The sequence below is a fragment of the Zootoca vivipara genome, chromosome 6 (genome assembly GCF_963506605.1).
Source record: "Zootoca vivipara chromosome 6, rZooViv1.1, whole genome shotgun sequence".
Lineage (NCBI taxonomy): Eukaryota > Metazoa > Chordata > Lepidosauria > Squamata > Lacertidae > Zootoca > Zootoca vivipara.
This window is the reverse complement of record NC_083281.1, coordinates 77,661,099-77,678,059: the sequence shown is the minus strand read 5'-3', so window position 1 is coordinate 77,678,059 and position 16,961 is coordinate 77,661,099. Positions and strand designations below refer to the sequence as shown.

The following is a 16,961-nucleotide window of genomic DNA, read 5'->3' as shown; positions in this document are numbered from 1 at the left end:
GCAAAACAGCTCGCAAACTGGCAAAAGCCCAACTGGGTTGCGTGCTGCCAAAAAGACTCCCTTCTCCATTGTGCTCAAAACACATATTGCTTTCAACGTCACGCAATCGGCTTTTTAAAAAATCCGCAGGTTTAACATAAGTGATGGAGCAGATGCCCTGCAAGGGAAGCATGCTGAGGTTGAAAAAAATGAATGAAAACTCATTGTTACATTCCCTCCATGGTTAACAGTTCGCCTCAAGAGGGGTGTGTGGATTGTTTAGAACCAGGAGAAATTATTTGGGCTTCAAGAAACTCTCCAAGGTGACAAGAGACTTCTTCCCAAGCTGCTTACACACAGGAGGTAGGAGGACCTAACAAGATCTCTGCTGGATCAGGCCAGTGGCCCTTCTAGCCCAGTATCCTGTTCTTACAGGGCCCAGCCAAATGCCCCTGAGAAGCCTGCAAGCAGGACTTGGGCACAACAGCACTCTCCCCACTTGGAATTTCCAGGACCTAGTATTCAAAGTCATACTGTGTCTAACAGTGGAGGTAGAACATAGCAAGCATAGCTAGTCACCATTGATAGCCTTGCCCTCCATGAATTTGGCTAATCCCAAGGGTCATCTAATCCAACTCCGTGCAATGAAGGAACCACAGCTGAAGAATCCCTGACAGATGGCCATTCAACTTCTGTTTAAAACCCTCCAGGGAAGGAAAGCCCACCACCTTCCAAGAGAGTCTGTTCCTCTGTCAAATAGCTTTCCCCATTGGATAATTCTTCCTAATATTTAGTCGGAACCTCCTTTCTTGCAATATGAATTGATTTGGATCCTACCCTCTGGAGCAGCAGAAAACAAGTTTGTTCCGTGTCATGGAAGAAGAAGAAGAAGAAGAAGAAGAAGAAGAAGAAGAAGAAGAAGAAGAAGAAGAAGAAGAAGAAGAAGAAGAAGAAGAAGAAGAAGAAGAAGAGTTTGGATTTGATATCCCGCTTTATCACTAGCTTAAAAGGTAAAGGTAAAGGGACCCCTGACCATTAGGTCCAGTCGTGACCGACTCTGGGGTTGCGCGCTCATCTCGCATTATTGGCCGAGGGAGCCGGCGTATAGCTTCCAGGTCATGTGGCCAGCATGACAAAGCCGCTTCTGGCAAACCAGAGCAGCACATGGAACGCCGTTTACCTTCCCGCTGTAGCGGTTCCTATTTATCTACTTGCATTTTGACGTGCTTTCGAACTGCTAGGTTGGCAGGAGCTGGGACCAAGCAACGGGAGCTCACCCCGTCACAGGGATTCGAACCGGCGACCTTCTGATCAGCAAGCCCTAGGCTCTGTGATTTAACCACAGCGCCACCTGGGTCCCACTTAAGGAGTCTCAAAGCGGCTAACAATCTCCTTTCCCTTCCTCTCCCACAACAAACACTCTGTGAGGTGAGTGGGGCTGAGAGACTTCAGAGAAGTGTGACTAGCCCAAGGTTACCCAGCAGCTGCATGTGGAGGAGACACAAACCCAGTTCACCAGATTACGCGTCTACCACTCTTAACCACTACACCAAACTGGATTTGGGAGGGAAAGCCCCCCCACACACACACACACTAAATACTAGAAATGGATAAATGGTAGGATTTTGATTAGTTAGGATATGTATGAAAAACACAAGCTGCAGAACTGTGCCAGGCAAGGAACCCCTAGCAAAAGGGGACGGTGGTCCCTCAGGGAGGAATCCTTTGGCCTGGGGGGACAGATGTAGCCTATGTGATGGGGTGTGTGTTTGAGGTGACAGAAAAAAAGTTTGGGAGCAAGGGGTTTTGGGAAGAAGGCGGCAGAAGAAAGACTGGGATCCATCTTGGGCAGGTTGGCTGAAGGCTGCCTGCACTGCTGTGGGGGACAGACCCCTCTTGATATGGCCATGCTGTAAGATCTGGACCCCCTCCATGCAGACTGAAGGTGTAAATAGGCAAATAAACCATATTTCTTATAGCAGGCATCCCCAAACTGTGGCCCTCCAGATGTTTTGGCCTACAACTCCCATGATCCCTAGCTAACAGGACCAGTGGTCAGGGATTATGGGAACTGTAGTCCAAAACATCTGGAGGGCCGAAGTTTGGGGATGCCTGTCTTATAGCTACAACAGTCTCCACTGTGTCTCAGTCTTCCAAAGATACACAGTCCCGGGGGTGGGGGTTGAGGTCTGGAACCCCATGGACTCTTGCCACCACTCGTAAGAGAGAGGAGGAAGCACCCAACTTTTGTAACCCTCCATCTTCCATGCCACGGCCCTTCAGATATTTGAAGACGGCTATCGAATCACCTCTCAGGCAATTGGAACTTTGGTTTCACTCTGCATAAGGCAGCACCCAATGTTGCTATTCGTGCAACAGGAAGGCCAAGGTGCCCTGCAACAATCTGACATGTTTGGTTTCTGACCCGGGTAGTACAGCAAGAGACACGGTGTGGGAGCGGCCAGTTGGCAGAAGAGTCCGCCTAGGAAGGATTCCCCACAAGGAGGAGAACTATCAGGCAATGCGGTTTCAAGGAGGGATGCCAATAAAAGCTCATGTTGTCGAGCCCAATAAAAATTAATATGGCTCCTTATTGCATTGAGAACTAAGCTGGAGAAAAATAGCCATACTTAACAGGACCCAGAGGAGGGGGGAGAGGAAAGGCAGGTGGAACTACTCCGGCCGTCTTGCTCTGGGCTTGGCAGAAAATGCTGCTCTCATCTCCAGAGCCCGCCACTGCTCCAGGACGGAGGAGGTCAAGTATTCTACCTTCCAGATATGAGTTGCTCACAGGAGAGAAAGGGAGAGGGAGAGAATGTGGGTGCAGACAGTTGCTTAAAAGCTATTCAGGCCAGCTCGAGCACTTTGGCTACAGGCAGACTTTTTTCAGACCTTTGTCTTTTGACCCAGGCTCAGCTACAGGTTTTGAGGGCCTTGGGGCAAGAGACCACCGGCTCCCCCTAGCCTTGAGCAGCTCCCCCATCAGGGGCATAGGAGGTGGGGGTTGAGGTGGTCCGCCCCAGGTGTCATCCTTGAGGGGGGTGACAAAATCCCACCCCCGGGCTGGATCACCACACCGCCACCCCCTAATCAGATCGCCCCCCCGCCCCCCTGGGCACCGATCACCACAGCCGATTGCCCCCAATGGGCGCAGATTGCCCCCTTGGGCAGCTCACCCCGCCCCCTGGGCACACAGCATATGTGCCACTCCGGGTGCCCAAGCGGCTAGCTCCGCCACTGCCCCCATCCTCTGTGGCTCAGCAGCAAATCGTCCCAAGTCAATCCATTTTGTCTCCTTGTAAGGCTGGAAGAAATCTCTCTCTCCCCCCCTTTTTCTCTCTCCATATATATATATATATATATATATATATTGTTGTTGTTGTTTAGTCGTTTAGTCGTGTCCGACTCTTCGTGACCCCATGGACCAGAGCACGCCAGGCACTCCTGTCTTGCACTGCCTCCCGCAGTTTGGTCAAACTCATGTTCGTAGCTTCGAGAACACTGTCCAACCATCTTGTCCTTTGTCGTCCCCTTCTCCTAGTGCCCTCAATCTTTCCCAACATCAGGGTCTTTTCCAAGGATTCTTCTCTTCTCATGAGGTGGCCAAAGTATTGGAGCCTCAGCTTCACGATCTGTCCTTCCAGGGAGCACTCAGGGCTGATATTTAATAGGTATGTTTTGAACACTGTATTGGGCTTCATTCATAAGTCTGATGCACATCAGAGAAAGGGCCATTAATAAATTTATTGTTGTTACTAATGTTAAGGACTACTGTGATCATCTGGCATCTAAGGAAGTCCAGCTTTCTCAAAATGCTAAGAACCTCCTCTCGCTATCCTAGTTCAATTCATTGAAGGCTGGATGGCCCTCTGTCGGGGTTTCTTTAACTGTGATTCCTGCATTGCAGTGGGTTGGACTAGATGATGCTTGGGTGCCTTCCTATAATTTTACGACAGAGTGGTCTGGATGGGCACATTTGGCCCCTGGACCTGAAGCTCCCCACCTTTGGTCTAAAGTTACATAACTGCATACTCCCGGAATGACAAGGCAAAATCGGTCGTAATTGTTCCCTGCCAAAAATTAAAACATTAAATAATGTGTGACTTCTTCCAGAACTGCCAACGTGGTGCATGCCCTTTGCCTGCCGTTTTGCAACCCCTGCTTGGGCCATGCCCATGGCTAAGTGCCCCTGTTGTCCTATCTTCATCACACAACTGCTTATAACATAAAAAAAGGTGGAGCAGCTGCTGTGCCTCCCTAGTCCCATGAAGGAAATCCGCAATGCTGCAGCCAAGCTCCCGATTCATCTGCTTCCACAGCCCAGTGTTGGCCAATTGAAACAGCTCCAGAAGCCAACACAGAGGCCAGGAAACATACTTTGCATGATATGAACCATACACAGCGGAGCTATGAGCTTTCACTCCCAAGGAATATGGATAGATGGGCTGCAACCTTTGACTAGTTAAACTGGTTAATCAGCCAACTAATATTTTAGGTTGATTAACAAGGGATAGCAAGTCACAGTCATACCTGTTGATTAGTAACACTCACACTCATTTATTAGTGTTTTCAAACACTATTTTGGTTCTAGTGAGGTCTGAAGGATTATCATGAACCCAGCTGCAAACTTTGACTGCTTTAACTGGTAGATCAGCCAACTATTATTTTAAGGTTGATTAACATGGGTAATGCAGGTGAAATACATACTTGTTGATTAATATTTTCAAAAGCTGTTGTGGTTCTGGTGTGTTATCAACAATAGAGAAGGATAAAGAAATTAAAAGGTCTTCACCCACAGGTGCTGCCTTTTGTTTATTAAACAGAGAGCTATCTGAAGACAATTTCAGATTGTTGGCACATGTATTTAATTATTATTATTATTATTATTATTATTATTATTATTATTTATTATTATTATTTATACCCCGCCCATCTGGCCGGGTTCCCCCAGCCACTCTGGGCGGCTTCCAACAAAACAGAAATTCTAAAATACAGAAATCCATCAAACATTAAAATACAGAAATCCATTAAACATTAAAAGCTTCCCTAAACAGGGCTGCCTTGAGATGCCTTAAGCTTATATATATTATTAACAACTTGCACTAAAAAGAAAATCTAGCCTCCTGGTGTTCAGCTGAAATCTAGCCTAACTCAAGCTCAATAATAACACAGGGATCATGGGGGTCATCTAGTCCAACCCCCGGCAATACAGGAATCTTTTACCCAACATGGGGTTCGAACCCACAACCCTGAGATTACGACTGAGCCAGCTCTTGAGTTGCCTTATACCAAGTCAGACCGTAAGTCCATCTAGCTCAGCACAGTGGGAGTTGGTCCATTTCGGCAAATACCGGTATCATCCACATACTGATGAACACTCAGCCCAAACCCCCTGATGATCTCTCCCAGCGGCTGCATGTAGATGTTGAAAAGCATGGGGGAGAGGACAGAACCCTGAGGCACCCCAGAAGTGAGAGCCCAGGGGTCTGAGCACTCATCCCCCACCACCACTTTCTGAACACGGCCCAGGAGGAAGGAGCGGAACCACTGTATGACAGTGCCCCCAGCTTCCAGTCCCTCTAGACGGTCCAGAAGGATGTTATGGTCGATGGTGTCAAAAGCCGCTGAGAGATCCAACAGAACTAGGAATCAGCTCTCACCTTTGTCCCATAATGAGGTCTGAATCCCGACTGGAAGGGATCCAAATGGTCCGCTTCTTCCAGGCATGCCTGGAGTTATTATTGATATTCATGGCATGGCCTCTTGGGGGCAAGACCCCTGCCTATTTGCTTATGTAACTCTTGCAAAATAATATACACAGCCATGGAATAACCTGGGATTTACTACCACTTTACCGGGTTGCCGTGCTCCGACTTGACGGTAAGCACAAACCCCTTTTGACTTTGCGTGCCAAAAACGTGCATGTTTTTCAAGCCAGGAAGAGAGCAGCTAGAGCCTCACAGAGAAGAGAAGAGAGATTGTGTTTATGCTTCCTGATTTACAATGTTAAAAAGAGGGGATGGAGGGAGATTCATCGCATGAGAGCGAGCCGAACATTTGCAAGACGGAGGATTCTGAGCCTTTGAAGTGCTGCAGCAGCAACAGACAAAGCCCCTCACATTTCAAAGTGTCCTCTCTGCACCAGACAGAGACACAGACTTTGAAACAAAAAAAAAGAGAGAGAAATAAATCAGTAAGTTCAGCCTTACTGGCGGACAGCTCTCCATCAGCAAGGTAATTGCTGACAATTACAGGCTGCAAGGGATTCCTTAAATACAAGACAGGACTTTCTTAAAAAAAGAAAGAAGGAGCTGTTTTCGTTTCTTTCAGGGACACAGGGTTGCACAAAAACTTTAATCCTCTTTAGAGTGAACCCACTGAAACTGATAGACAGGAATCTACTCTGAGTAGAGGTGCAACAAGCTATCCTTTTCTGTTTCTGTATTTGTTGCATGCAGCACTGTCTCCATTCCACTGCAGTTCATCTGCTGCCCGAAACTGCATTATTCACCTTGCTGCCCACTGCGGTAAAATTAAACAATCCAGACTAGATGGACCAATGGTTTGATTTTTGTGTGCAGCAGGGGTGCGGAGCCCCTCCAGATATTGCTGAACTCCAGCTCCCATCAGCCCCAGCCAGCATGACCAATGGTCAGGGATGAAGATGGGAGTTGTGGTCCCGAAACATCTGCAGGCACACAGGTTAGCCAGCCCAGCTGTAAGCAACTTCATATATTTATACTGGGTTGTGTCCAAGGTTGGTCCTACTCAGGCCACCTCTGCACCATACATTTAATACAGCATGACACAACTTTATAATATAATAATATTATAATAATTTATTATTTATACCTCGTCCATCTGGCTGGGTTTCCCCAGCCACTCTGGGGGGCTTCCAACAGAACATTAAAATACAATAAACTTTAAGCATGTCTTCCCTTCCAAAATAAATAAATACATCTGGAAGCTGTAGTTTAAGAGTGCTGTGAGTTGCTAGTTAGAAGACCCCTCTTCCTCTCACAGAGCTACAAATCTCAGAGTGATTTAACCAGGCATCCCCAAACTGCAGCCCTCCAGATATTTTGGCCTACAACTCCCATGATCCCTAGCTAACAGGACCAGTGGTCAGGGATGATGGGAATTGTAGTCCAAAACATCTGGAGGGCCAAAGTTTGGGGATGCCTGGATTTAACCATCAATCCTTCCCAAAAAAAAACCTCTGGGAATTGTAGCTCTGTGAGGGGAAGAGGGATCTCCTAACAATTCTCAGCACCAGGGCTTTTTTTCCAGCCGGAACTCAGTTCTGGCACCTCTCAGGTGGGCGCCATTGCCATTATAAGAGAACAAGGGAGGCGTTCATGGTGAGTTCTGGCACCTCTTTTTTTCTAGAAGAAAAAAAGCACTGCTTGGCACCCTTAACAAACTGCAGCTCTCAAGATTCCTTGGGGGAAGCTATTAAAGCTGTGCCATTTAAAGCACTGGTATAATAGTGCTTTAATTGAAGGTGTGGGTGCAGCCTCAGAGACGGCCCTATGACATCAGTGAGCATGACTGCAATAGGCCCATTCACTTTGACGGCTGTACGCACCCCCAACTAAGTCCTACTCGCTGAAATCAGTGGGCCTAAGTTAGCCGTGTCCATTAACTTCAATGGTTCCACTCTGAACGTAACTGGCACTGAACACATCCCGTTATGGTCCAGGGGTGGAGAGGCTGCTCCACCAAGCTTTCAAGATGCGGGCAACGTAGCAATTGGAAAGAGCGACAAAACAAATACGGGAGACCCAGTGCAGCGACGGCACATACCTCCGTTCATAGCCCAAGCACCACGGATGCCCTCGACAACTTGGATTCCACACTTTAACCAACCGAGAGAAGGAGCTGACGCGTGGCTGTCGGTGACTGACCATTGCAAGCTGTTGCTCTGCACAGACGTTTGGCCTGGAGGGAAAAGAAAGATGTTATTTCTTTGCGTGGCTGAATAGTGGGACATTCTTTTCAGGCACAAGTGGCAAACCTGGCCCTCTAGGCTTTGTTCTTCTCTGGCCCTCAGACTATACTTCCTCTAACTCGCTCTCCTTGATTGCTTTTGCCTGGTTGGAATACGTCCTTGATCTTTGGCCATGCTTTCCTCTTGCCTGGACAGATGATGCCAAAAGGTGTGTGTAGGAACTAGCCTACCATAGAAAGGCAAAATTTACATGCATCGCTCCAGCTGCCTTTCCCTCTGGCATCTGCCCCTCGGGGAAGAAGGCAGCCCCCTGGCTGAAAACAGGTTGTGCGCCCCTACTTTTCAAGGTAGGCATCACAACTGCCTTCTTTCAAAATAATTTAGGGATTGGCACATGGGGGATATGGATTCCTTAGTGATTATGGTATGAATCCCTCCCCAACACCACCACACACACACTATTTTGGGCAGGGTGGGTGGAGGGAGGGAGAATAACCTTTCAGGAATGCATCGTTTCGTAAAATTAGCTAGCAGTGTAATGCAAGAAAACACAATGCAAGTGAAACTGGGGAATGGAAATGGATCCAATACCAGTCCAATCTGAAAATAATTTGTTGTATCCACCTAATTCCTCCCGAATGGGCCTATGTTGGTTGTTCCCATTCATTTCAGTGGATCTGCTCTAACTAATGGTGGATTCGACCCAGGTTCCACCCCCTACATCTCAATATAAAGACTGCCCACTCTCTCCTTGTTCCTATTTCCCACCTGCTTTTTGCTGGCTGGAATGTAACCAATACCGCAAAGTTAGGAGTCGCTTTGCCTCTGGCCCTACCAACACTTACGTGTGTGTGTCCCCCCCCCCTTGTTGTCCACAAGGGAATGTGGCCCTCGGGCTCCAAGAAAGTCCCCCACTCTGGCTCTAACTACTACACCAGCATCTCAGCCACTCTAGGTGAGGAAACGCAGATCCTACGGACGTTGCACGAGTCACGTTTGGCTCTCTGGGGTTCCATAACCCCCAAACAGAAATGTTTGTTTACTGCCAGGCTAATTTTGTTCTTCATTCAGCTAAAACCGTGTCCTGAGAGTGAAATCTATTGTCTCCAGGGAAGCTGGAATGGAGAGGCAGGATGTGCTAAGCTAAATCAAGAGCTCATCAAAAGAAGCGTTCCAGTCAGTGATGATGAGTTAAGCTAACAGGGCTAGATTAAAGGCTGCAAGGGAGCCTCAGGATAAACCCCATGTGTGTGGGGGGGGGGAATCCTCCCCACCTGTCTCTACTTTACTGAGACGTGCAGAGATGAACACTGTCCTGGGCTGGGCTGCAAAACTGCCAACTTTTGCTTTCAGAGGTTTTGGCAGGTGAAGTTGAAAGGCTTTGGGTCGCAGCCAACGCTAGCCCTACTCAGAGCAGACCTGTCGACATTAATGGATCTAAAGTTGTCATGTCCATTAATTTCAAAGGGCTTATTCCAAGTAGGTCCAGCATAAGTATATCCAAAATGGAGCAGAGCTTTGCTTCCTTTAAAACAAAAAACAAAAACAAATCTAAGGACAAAAGGGCGTTCCTGAGAGTACACAGAGTGCTTTGACTCCCATTCTGAGCACATCAAACATTTGATTGAGCGCATCCATTTGGCAATTGGATCGCTGCGGACCCAAATGCGCAAGCTGCCTTTGTACTGAGACAGAGCGTCCATGCAGTATTATCTATGCTGACTGCCAGTGTTTCAAGCAGGGGTCTTCCCCAGAATTACCTGGAGATGCCGGGGATTGAACCGGCACCTCCTGCATGCAAAGCAGATGCTGTTACCATGAGCTACGGCTCCTTCCTCAATGGAAGACACAGCATTCGCTTCAAGTTAGACCACTGGCCCATCGAGCCAATATTATCCGTTCTGAGTAGCAGCGGCTCTCCAAGACCCTGAGAGAGAGAGAAGATTGTCTCCCATTATCTGCTCTCCCAACTCCTTTAATTGAACCACACCACCCCTCCCTTGAGCCACACACACAGTTGACCAAAGTGTACAAACATGCACCCAAATTTCCATATATCATGGATTCCAACTGCACAGTCTATGGATGTCTAACCAGTAGTCCCACCGACTTCAATGGGCCAGGCAAGATGTTTAGGCAGAAGGGGAGGCATGTCTTGTTGCTGCTGTTGTTAGACAACAGGGAAACCTTCCACAGCAAATCACCTTGCAGCACCCAATTTATCTTCTCCCTACAGTGGACTAGAATACTCAGACCAGCCTTTGCCAGCCAGGTGTGCTCCAGATGTTTTAGACTACAACTCCCATCAGCCCCAGCCAATCTGATAAACCTCCAGATGTAGTGCAAAACATCTGGAGGGCACCAGGTTGACAAAGGCCGATGGAGATTTGTGGTGAGCCAATCCAAAGGGCAATAAATCCACTTGAATCCAAGCATTTTGGGGTCTGACGGAATTGTAACAACGGCTTTCTCAAAATGCATTTGCGCTCAACCAGCCTAAGTTATGCCTGCCTCAAGCTGCTCAGCTTATAAACTTAATGAGTTTTCCAGAAATACGGGAAATGTCATCATGGCGGAGTCTTTCAAAGCGCATCAATGAGCATGGTCCTGTCCCTCTGTCCTCAACGCTAACACACACACCCCATCGCAAGGCAAACAACATATGGAAAAGATGGTCTGGATTTACTCTGTTGTTCAATCCTGGTTCAGTTTACAAAGGAAAACAAAAAGATTTCGCTGAGTCGAGAATGGCGCTCTTGGCCAGAGCTCAAGCTTGTAAGGAAACTTTCCAAAGATTCACATAGTCGTATGCCGATTGCCAGAGCTATAAGCTTTAATTGCGAGGAGAGGAAGACAGGAGGCAAATACTGCGCTCGTAAAAATGAGCAATCCTTTCAACTGAGCAGTGTGGACAACTTTCTCCTGGTTGAGCACTTTAAGAAGGCAGCCTTAAAACACACACTTCCTGGGGGTAGGGGTGGGACAACTGAAAGCCCTTCCAGAAATCCATTTTATTCTGCATTTGCGATGATTTGAGTTCATGATGGTATCAGGGCAGTTAATACACAATCCAATACTGTTTCAGCCTGCAAGAGTTCCGGGGCAGATGTCCTGTAGCTTCCTGGTAAAATCCTGCAACTTTTCATAACACAAATGTTCTGGGTTGTTTGGGGGGGGGCAGAGGGTGTTGCTCTTTAGTTACACTGTAGGTAAAAAAAGGTAAAGGACCCCTGGACGGTTAAGTCCAGTCAAATTTGACTATGGGGTATCATGCTCATCTCGCTTTCAGGCCAAGGGAGCCAGCATTTGTCTGCAGACAGCTTTTCTGGGTCATGTGGCCAGCATGACTAAACTGCTTCTGGCGCACAAACACCATGATGGAGGTCAGAGCGCACAGAAACATCATTTACCTTCCTGCTGCAGCGGTACCTATTTATTTACTCGGGCTGGTATGGTTTCGAACTTCTAGGTTGGCAGGAGCTGGGACAGAGGAATTCGAATCACCGACCTTGTGATCAGCAAGCCCAAAAGGCTCGGTGGTTTAGACCACAGCACCACCCATGTCCCATGCTGCAAAAGTGCCCCTCCACACAGCAATGATGCAGTAACATCAGGGAATCCTTCCAGAACCACCGAGTGAATTGACGTGCTGATGGTCCAAGAGAAATCCACCACTATTGCTGCATAGATGGCATGTTGCAGAAGACACATACATAAAAGCTTCTAAATTTGTCTTTAAGTGGTTGACTTTGCTACAAGAGACTAACATGACTGCCCCTGTGGAACTTTCTCGGGTGGGGTGAGGGATGCTTTTTCAGCTCAAGGGCTGAGCGGCACCGGAAGTCGCTTCTATGCACTTCCGGACATGTGTATAAACGACTTCCGATGCTGGCACCGCCCGATTTCCGGTGCCTATACATGGGCAGAGCGGCACCAGAAACATGGCCGCCGGCAGGAGCTGCTTTCCAGGGGATTTAAAGGATATAAATCCATTCGGGAGATCAGCGGGAAACGGTAAGAAAATACGGGGGTTTCCTGGGAAAAACAGGGTACTTGACAGCTATGGGTGGAGCTGGGGCAAAAGTGAGCAGATCAATCCATGTGACTTTTGCCTTTGTACAGAGTACACGCACGCACACACACGCACACACACACACACACAAACTGCCCTCTGTCCTTTATCCAAGCAAGCAGGAACTATTATCAGAGATCAAGGGCATATTCCAGCCAGGCAAAAACACTCAAGGAGTGTGCAAAGCAGGGCAAGTGAGAGGCGTGCAGCCTGGGAAGATTTCCAGGGGCCAGACAGAAAGCCCTGGAGGGCCACATTTGGACCCTGGTCCCAAGGCTCTGCACCTCTGCTCTAGTGAATACAGGGCAGTCTCGAGCAGGCCGGCCGCCCTGGCGCTGAGGGGCGGAGATCGCTCCGGTGCCCCCGCCCTCGAAAGGTGCAGCATGCCCCACCGGGGGTCTACCTAGAGCCGGCCCTGAGTGAATAGGTCCCATTGCACAGAGCAGAAATCACTTTCTGCACACATGTGTTCTGTGAGTCTTAACAGCTGCACAATACACAGATACTCAACTGGTAGAGCTTTTCCCATGTGGGCCAGGGGAAAAGGTAAGAAAAATGCTTCACCTACTGAACTGCTGCTTGACACTAAAGTGTTCAACACACAGGGGGAAGTGCTGGCTGCCTCCTATACTTAAAATTCCTTCGCTGGCTTAGAGAGCATGAAAGGATTATTTAAACTACCTGGGATTTTATTTTATTTTTGCAAATGGAGTAGATTAGCGCTCATTCTCCTGTGTCCTCCAGATGCACCAGCTTGGCAAAGGCTGGGAGAGTAGGTTGTCAAAATGCATTTATTATTTTATGGCATTGCTCTCATATCCCAGCTCTTTCTCCAAGGAGCTCAAAGTGGCGCACACAGTTTTCCCCTCTCCAATTAATCCTTACAGCAACCCTGCGAGGTGGGTCAGTGACTGGCTCAAGGTCACCCAGTGAGCTTCATGGCCGAGTGGGGAGATTTGAACCCTGGTCTCCCAGGTTCTAGGCAGAAACTCTAACCACTACTCCACACTGTCTTTTTATTAATCTATCCCAATACTGTGTTTGATTGGTTGTGGCTCTGAGCAATATGCACTATCCAGGTTAGGCTGGCTAACCTGCAGTACTCCAGATGTTGTTCAGATCTCATCAGCCCTCCCTGCTAACCGTGCTGGCTGGGGCGAATGGGAATTGGGAAGTCCAACAACATCTGGGAAGTCCAACAACATCTGGAAGACCCCACTTGGACTACCTCTGATTTAAACTAACCCCCTTCCTCGGGTTTTTTAAAAAACTGCCTGGTTCCCTGTAACTTGGCTTCTCGCAGTGAGGGAACCGCCAGAAGGCCCTTGGCGCTGGACCTCAGTGTCCGGGCAGAACAAGGGGGGTGGAGATGTTTCTTCAGGAATATCTTTGCCCCATGAATGATAAAAGTACAGGAGTCCAACAGGAGAAAAGAAATACAGAACCTTGCTAACCCTCATACTTAGCATTCACCATAGCACCTTAGCGTAATCATAGCAATTCACAACTATTATTAACTCAGGAATTCTTGCACCAGCTTTCCTAGGTAGGTCAGTATTAGTACCCCCTCCAATACTGCAGATTTGGAGTGGGGGGTGGCATGGGCAGCTGCACCCCCTAGATCAAGTAAAACAATAGAAATACTTAACTGACCAATCACGTTGGTTCTGCCCCCCCCCAAAAAAAACCCTGGCTACGCCCATGGGTAGAGGGGGTGCACGGAGGAACAGCTGCAGAGAGCAGAATCTGAATCCAGGGCTTCCCACTTCACAGTTCAGTTTCTTAGCCACCATTATCCTTTTCACACAGCATATAAAAAAAGTTTTCCGCCCAGCTTTGGCCCCAATCCAAAGACAAGTTTGAATACCTACATGTTGGGCAGCAGCTTGTTCCCGTAGGCAGGGAAAAGCAGCTTGAGGACAAAGATGTACCGGGCGAGGGCATGGATCGCCATCGCTGCCATCCTCGGCCCCTCACCTCCCGCAGGATCGAGGTGCCTCCAGCAAGTTGCAGCGAAGTCACAGTTCTGGCAGGTCCCCGATTTTCGGAGGAAGGAAGTTCATTGCTACCATTTGAACCAGCCGGGTCTGTTTGTCGCTGTTCCTCCTGCCGCTGCTGTTCCTTTACAAAAGAGCACTTTTGGAACTCTCTGTCCCCCTTGCCGGGAGACAAATATATCTGTCACCCGGGGGACATTCCCTCTGGGGAGCAACCGAGCTCTCCTCTCCCTCCTCCTCACACATCCACGGGAAAGCAGGGAGACTTAAAGCCAAAAGGCGCAACAAACAGCTGCCCTCTCCGGAGTGCTGCAGCCCAGCCTTAAAGGGCTTTGCTGCGACGGTGGCATTCAAGAGAAGCCCATGGATGGCAGGATCCGTCCAGACAAAGGGAGATGCATTCGCGAGCTCGATCCATGCTTCTTAAAGTATAGTATTTTTGCAGCAAAATCCAGGCACGGTGAAAGAGAGGGAGAAGGAAAAAGCGCGCGCACACCTTTGCTCCCTCCAAACAGGATACAATGCGCATTCCAGGGCGCCTTCACGCACAATGGGGAGAAACTCCCATTAATTCTCTCTGTCTCTCTCTCTCTTTCTTTGCAGAATGCGAGCTATCCCGTTGCAGGAGAAGCTGTTCTCTCCCCTCCTTCCCTCCCCTTTAAACAAGCCGCTGAATTTTGGAGACTCAAGTTAAACAGAAAGCCATCCCACCCCACTTTTTCAGGTTCGGAGGAGGAGGAGGGGAGCCAGCTGGAAAGAGGAAGAGGATTCGGCTAGGGCAATTAATATATGTGTTTTCTTTTTGCTCGTGTTACAAGGATCTGCGTCCCAAGGTGGGAGCTTCCATCGGTGCCTCTTTCTCTCCCTCACTTAAAATACCCAAAGAAAAGCTGGATTTAGACCAAAACATGAAGATTCCCCCTCTCCACCAACTTTGTAGCCTGATCTGATTGCTCGTTTACTCTGAATGAAGCTGGCAAGAGCTTATTCCTCAGTCAGAATTGCAGAGATGGAAAGGACCCCGTGGGTCACATAGTCCAACTGCCTGCAATGCCTGAATCTTAACCACATGAATCTCAACATGCTCCCCACCATCCAATTTGAAACCACACCAGATCCTGCTCAGCTTTGCAAATATGCTAGTAGTTTTACGGCTGGTGTAGTGGTTAGAGTGCTGGACTAGGACCTGGGAGACCAGGGTTTGAATCCTCACTGGGCTGTGAAGCTCCCTGGGCGGCTTTAGGCCAGTCACTCACTCTCAGCCTAACCTACCTGGCAGGATTGTTGTGCAGGAGAACCACACAAGCCACCTTGAGTTCCAGGGAGGGAAAGGGTGGGCTATATATTCACATAGGTGCCAAGTTTTCCCTTTTCTTGTGAGGAAGCCTATTCAGCATAAGGGAAAATCCCTTTTAAAAAGGGATAACTTGGCAGCTATGATATTCAGGCACTAAATAAATTCTAACCCTGCTTACCCCAAAGCATAGCTGCCAAGTTTTCCCTTTTCTCGCGAGGAAGCCTATTCAGCATAAGGGAAAATCCCTGTAAAAAAGGGATAACTTGGCAGCTATGCCCCAAAGCAACCTGCACTGGCTTCTGTAGGACTTGCTTCTGAGTAGGGCATGGCTAGGATTGCACTGTTATAGACTGCAAACTTAACTTGGGATGGCCGCTGAACATGGGAGAGTTGCTTTTGAGTAGACAGGCTCTGTAAGCAAATGGGCAAATTTTTGATTGTACCCTTGCCAGTGCAAGCTTATCAAAGCCTGCTCAAGGAGTAAGTCAATTTAGTTGTGCGTCTACTCATAAAATCCATTGAGTTCAGTGGGATTTAATTCCAGGTAAGTGTAACTAGGATTGCATCCTTAACTGGGAAAAAGGTTCAAGGAGGGATTTGGATATGTACACCTGAGAGCCCGTAACCCACACATAGAGAACATAAGAGGCTGCCTTGTCCTAAGCTTGAGCCATCTAGCTTAGTACTGCCTACACTGACTGGCAGCAGCTCCCCATGGTTTCAGACACAGGTGTCTCTCTGTCCTACCTCAAGATGCCAGGGATTGAGCCTGGGACCTTCTGCATGCAAAGCAGATGTTTCCTTGTGGAGCCACATCCTTTCCCTGGTTGTAGAAGGAGGGTGTTGCGAGCAGGGAGAGGACATTTATGCCTGTGCTCATTTCTCTTCTTAAAGCTCATCTTACAAAGTTCACACAGCTGTGTTCATCAAGGGGCCACGTTGGAACCTGATGCCATTCATGCAATCAGCAATTTTGTGATTTTTTTTAAAAAAAGAAATAAATAAAAGTAAACAGCAGGTGTGTGCCCCACCCACCTCTTTCCTGACTGGGACCCTGGCAGGGGGAGGTAAGGGGGCTTTAATCCTTATTCTCCCTGCCACACACACAAACACACACTGCAGTCCTGTTCTGGATCAGAGCCCAGATGGCTCTTTGCTTGGGAAGGAAAGGCTCCCTGGGCAACAAATAATAATAATGATAACTTTCAGGTGTGGCTGGCTCAGGCCTCCCAGATCAGCTGCAACTGGATCTTCACTCTCCCCCTCTGACTTAAGGGTTTTCTCCATCCATTTCATTGGCACCTTTGGCCACCACAAACTAAGTGACCTCCTGCAGAGATGGGAGACTTGTTTTTCCACCAGAAGGCCTCTTTCTTTCATTGACAGCCTACCAAGGTTCCAGCGGCGGGTGGGGCCAGAAACAATAGTGGGCGTGGCCATGTGATTCCTGCACTGCACAGCTGTGATTCCTGCACTGCACAGCTCTCCCTCCCTCCACCTGAGCTAGCAGGAGGCAATCAAGGGCACATTCCAGTCATGCAAAGTCAATCAAGGAAGGTGCAAGAGCAGCACCAGTGAAGGCTGTGGCCTGGGGAGAAGGGCGTGGCTTAGGGAGAGCAGCATTTGATCCCTGGCCTGAGGTTCCCCCACCATTATCATATGCAA

The 16,961-nt window shown here is 48.4% G+C and overlaps 1 protein-coding gene across 2 annotated transcripts in view; it reads right to left on the bottom strand.

The window, feature by feature from the left end:
• MEGF6 (multiple EGF like domains 6) overlaps positions 1–14,818 on the bottom strand; it is a 199,826-nt gene extending 185,008 nt beyond the window's left edge. Inside the window, exons 1-2 of one of the 2 annotated variants that reach the window (XM_060276165.1) lie at positions 13,874–14,818; positions 7,786–7,920 (exon numbers count right to left, since the gene is read on the bottom strand). In XM_060276165.1, the coding sequence (XP_060132148.1) occupies positions 7,786–7,920; positions 13,874–13,965 (227 nt within the window). In that variant the 5' untranslated portion in view covers positions 13,966–14,818. The remainder of the gene's footprint in view (positions 1–7,785; positions 7,921–13,873) is intronic. The other variant, XM_060276164.1, reaches the window with a different exon arrangement.
• Positions 14,819–16,961: the final 2,143 nt, after the last annotated feature.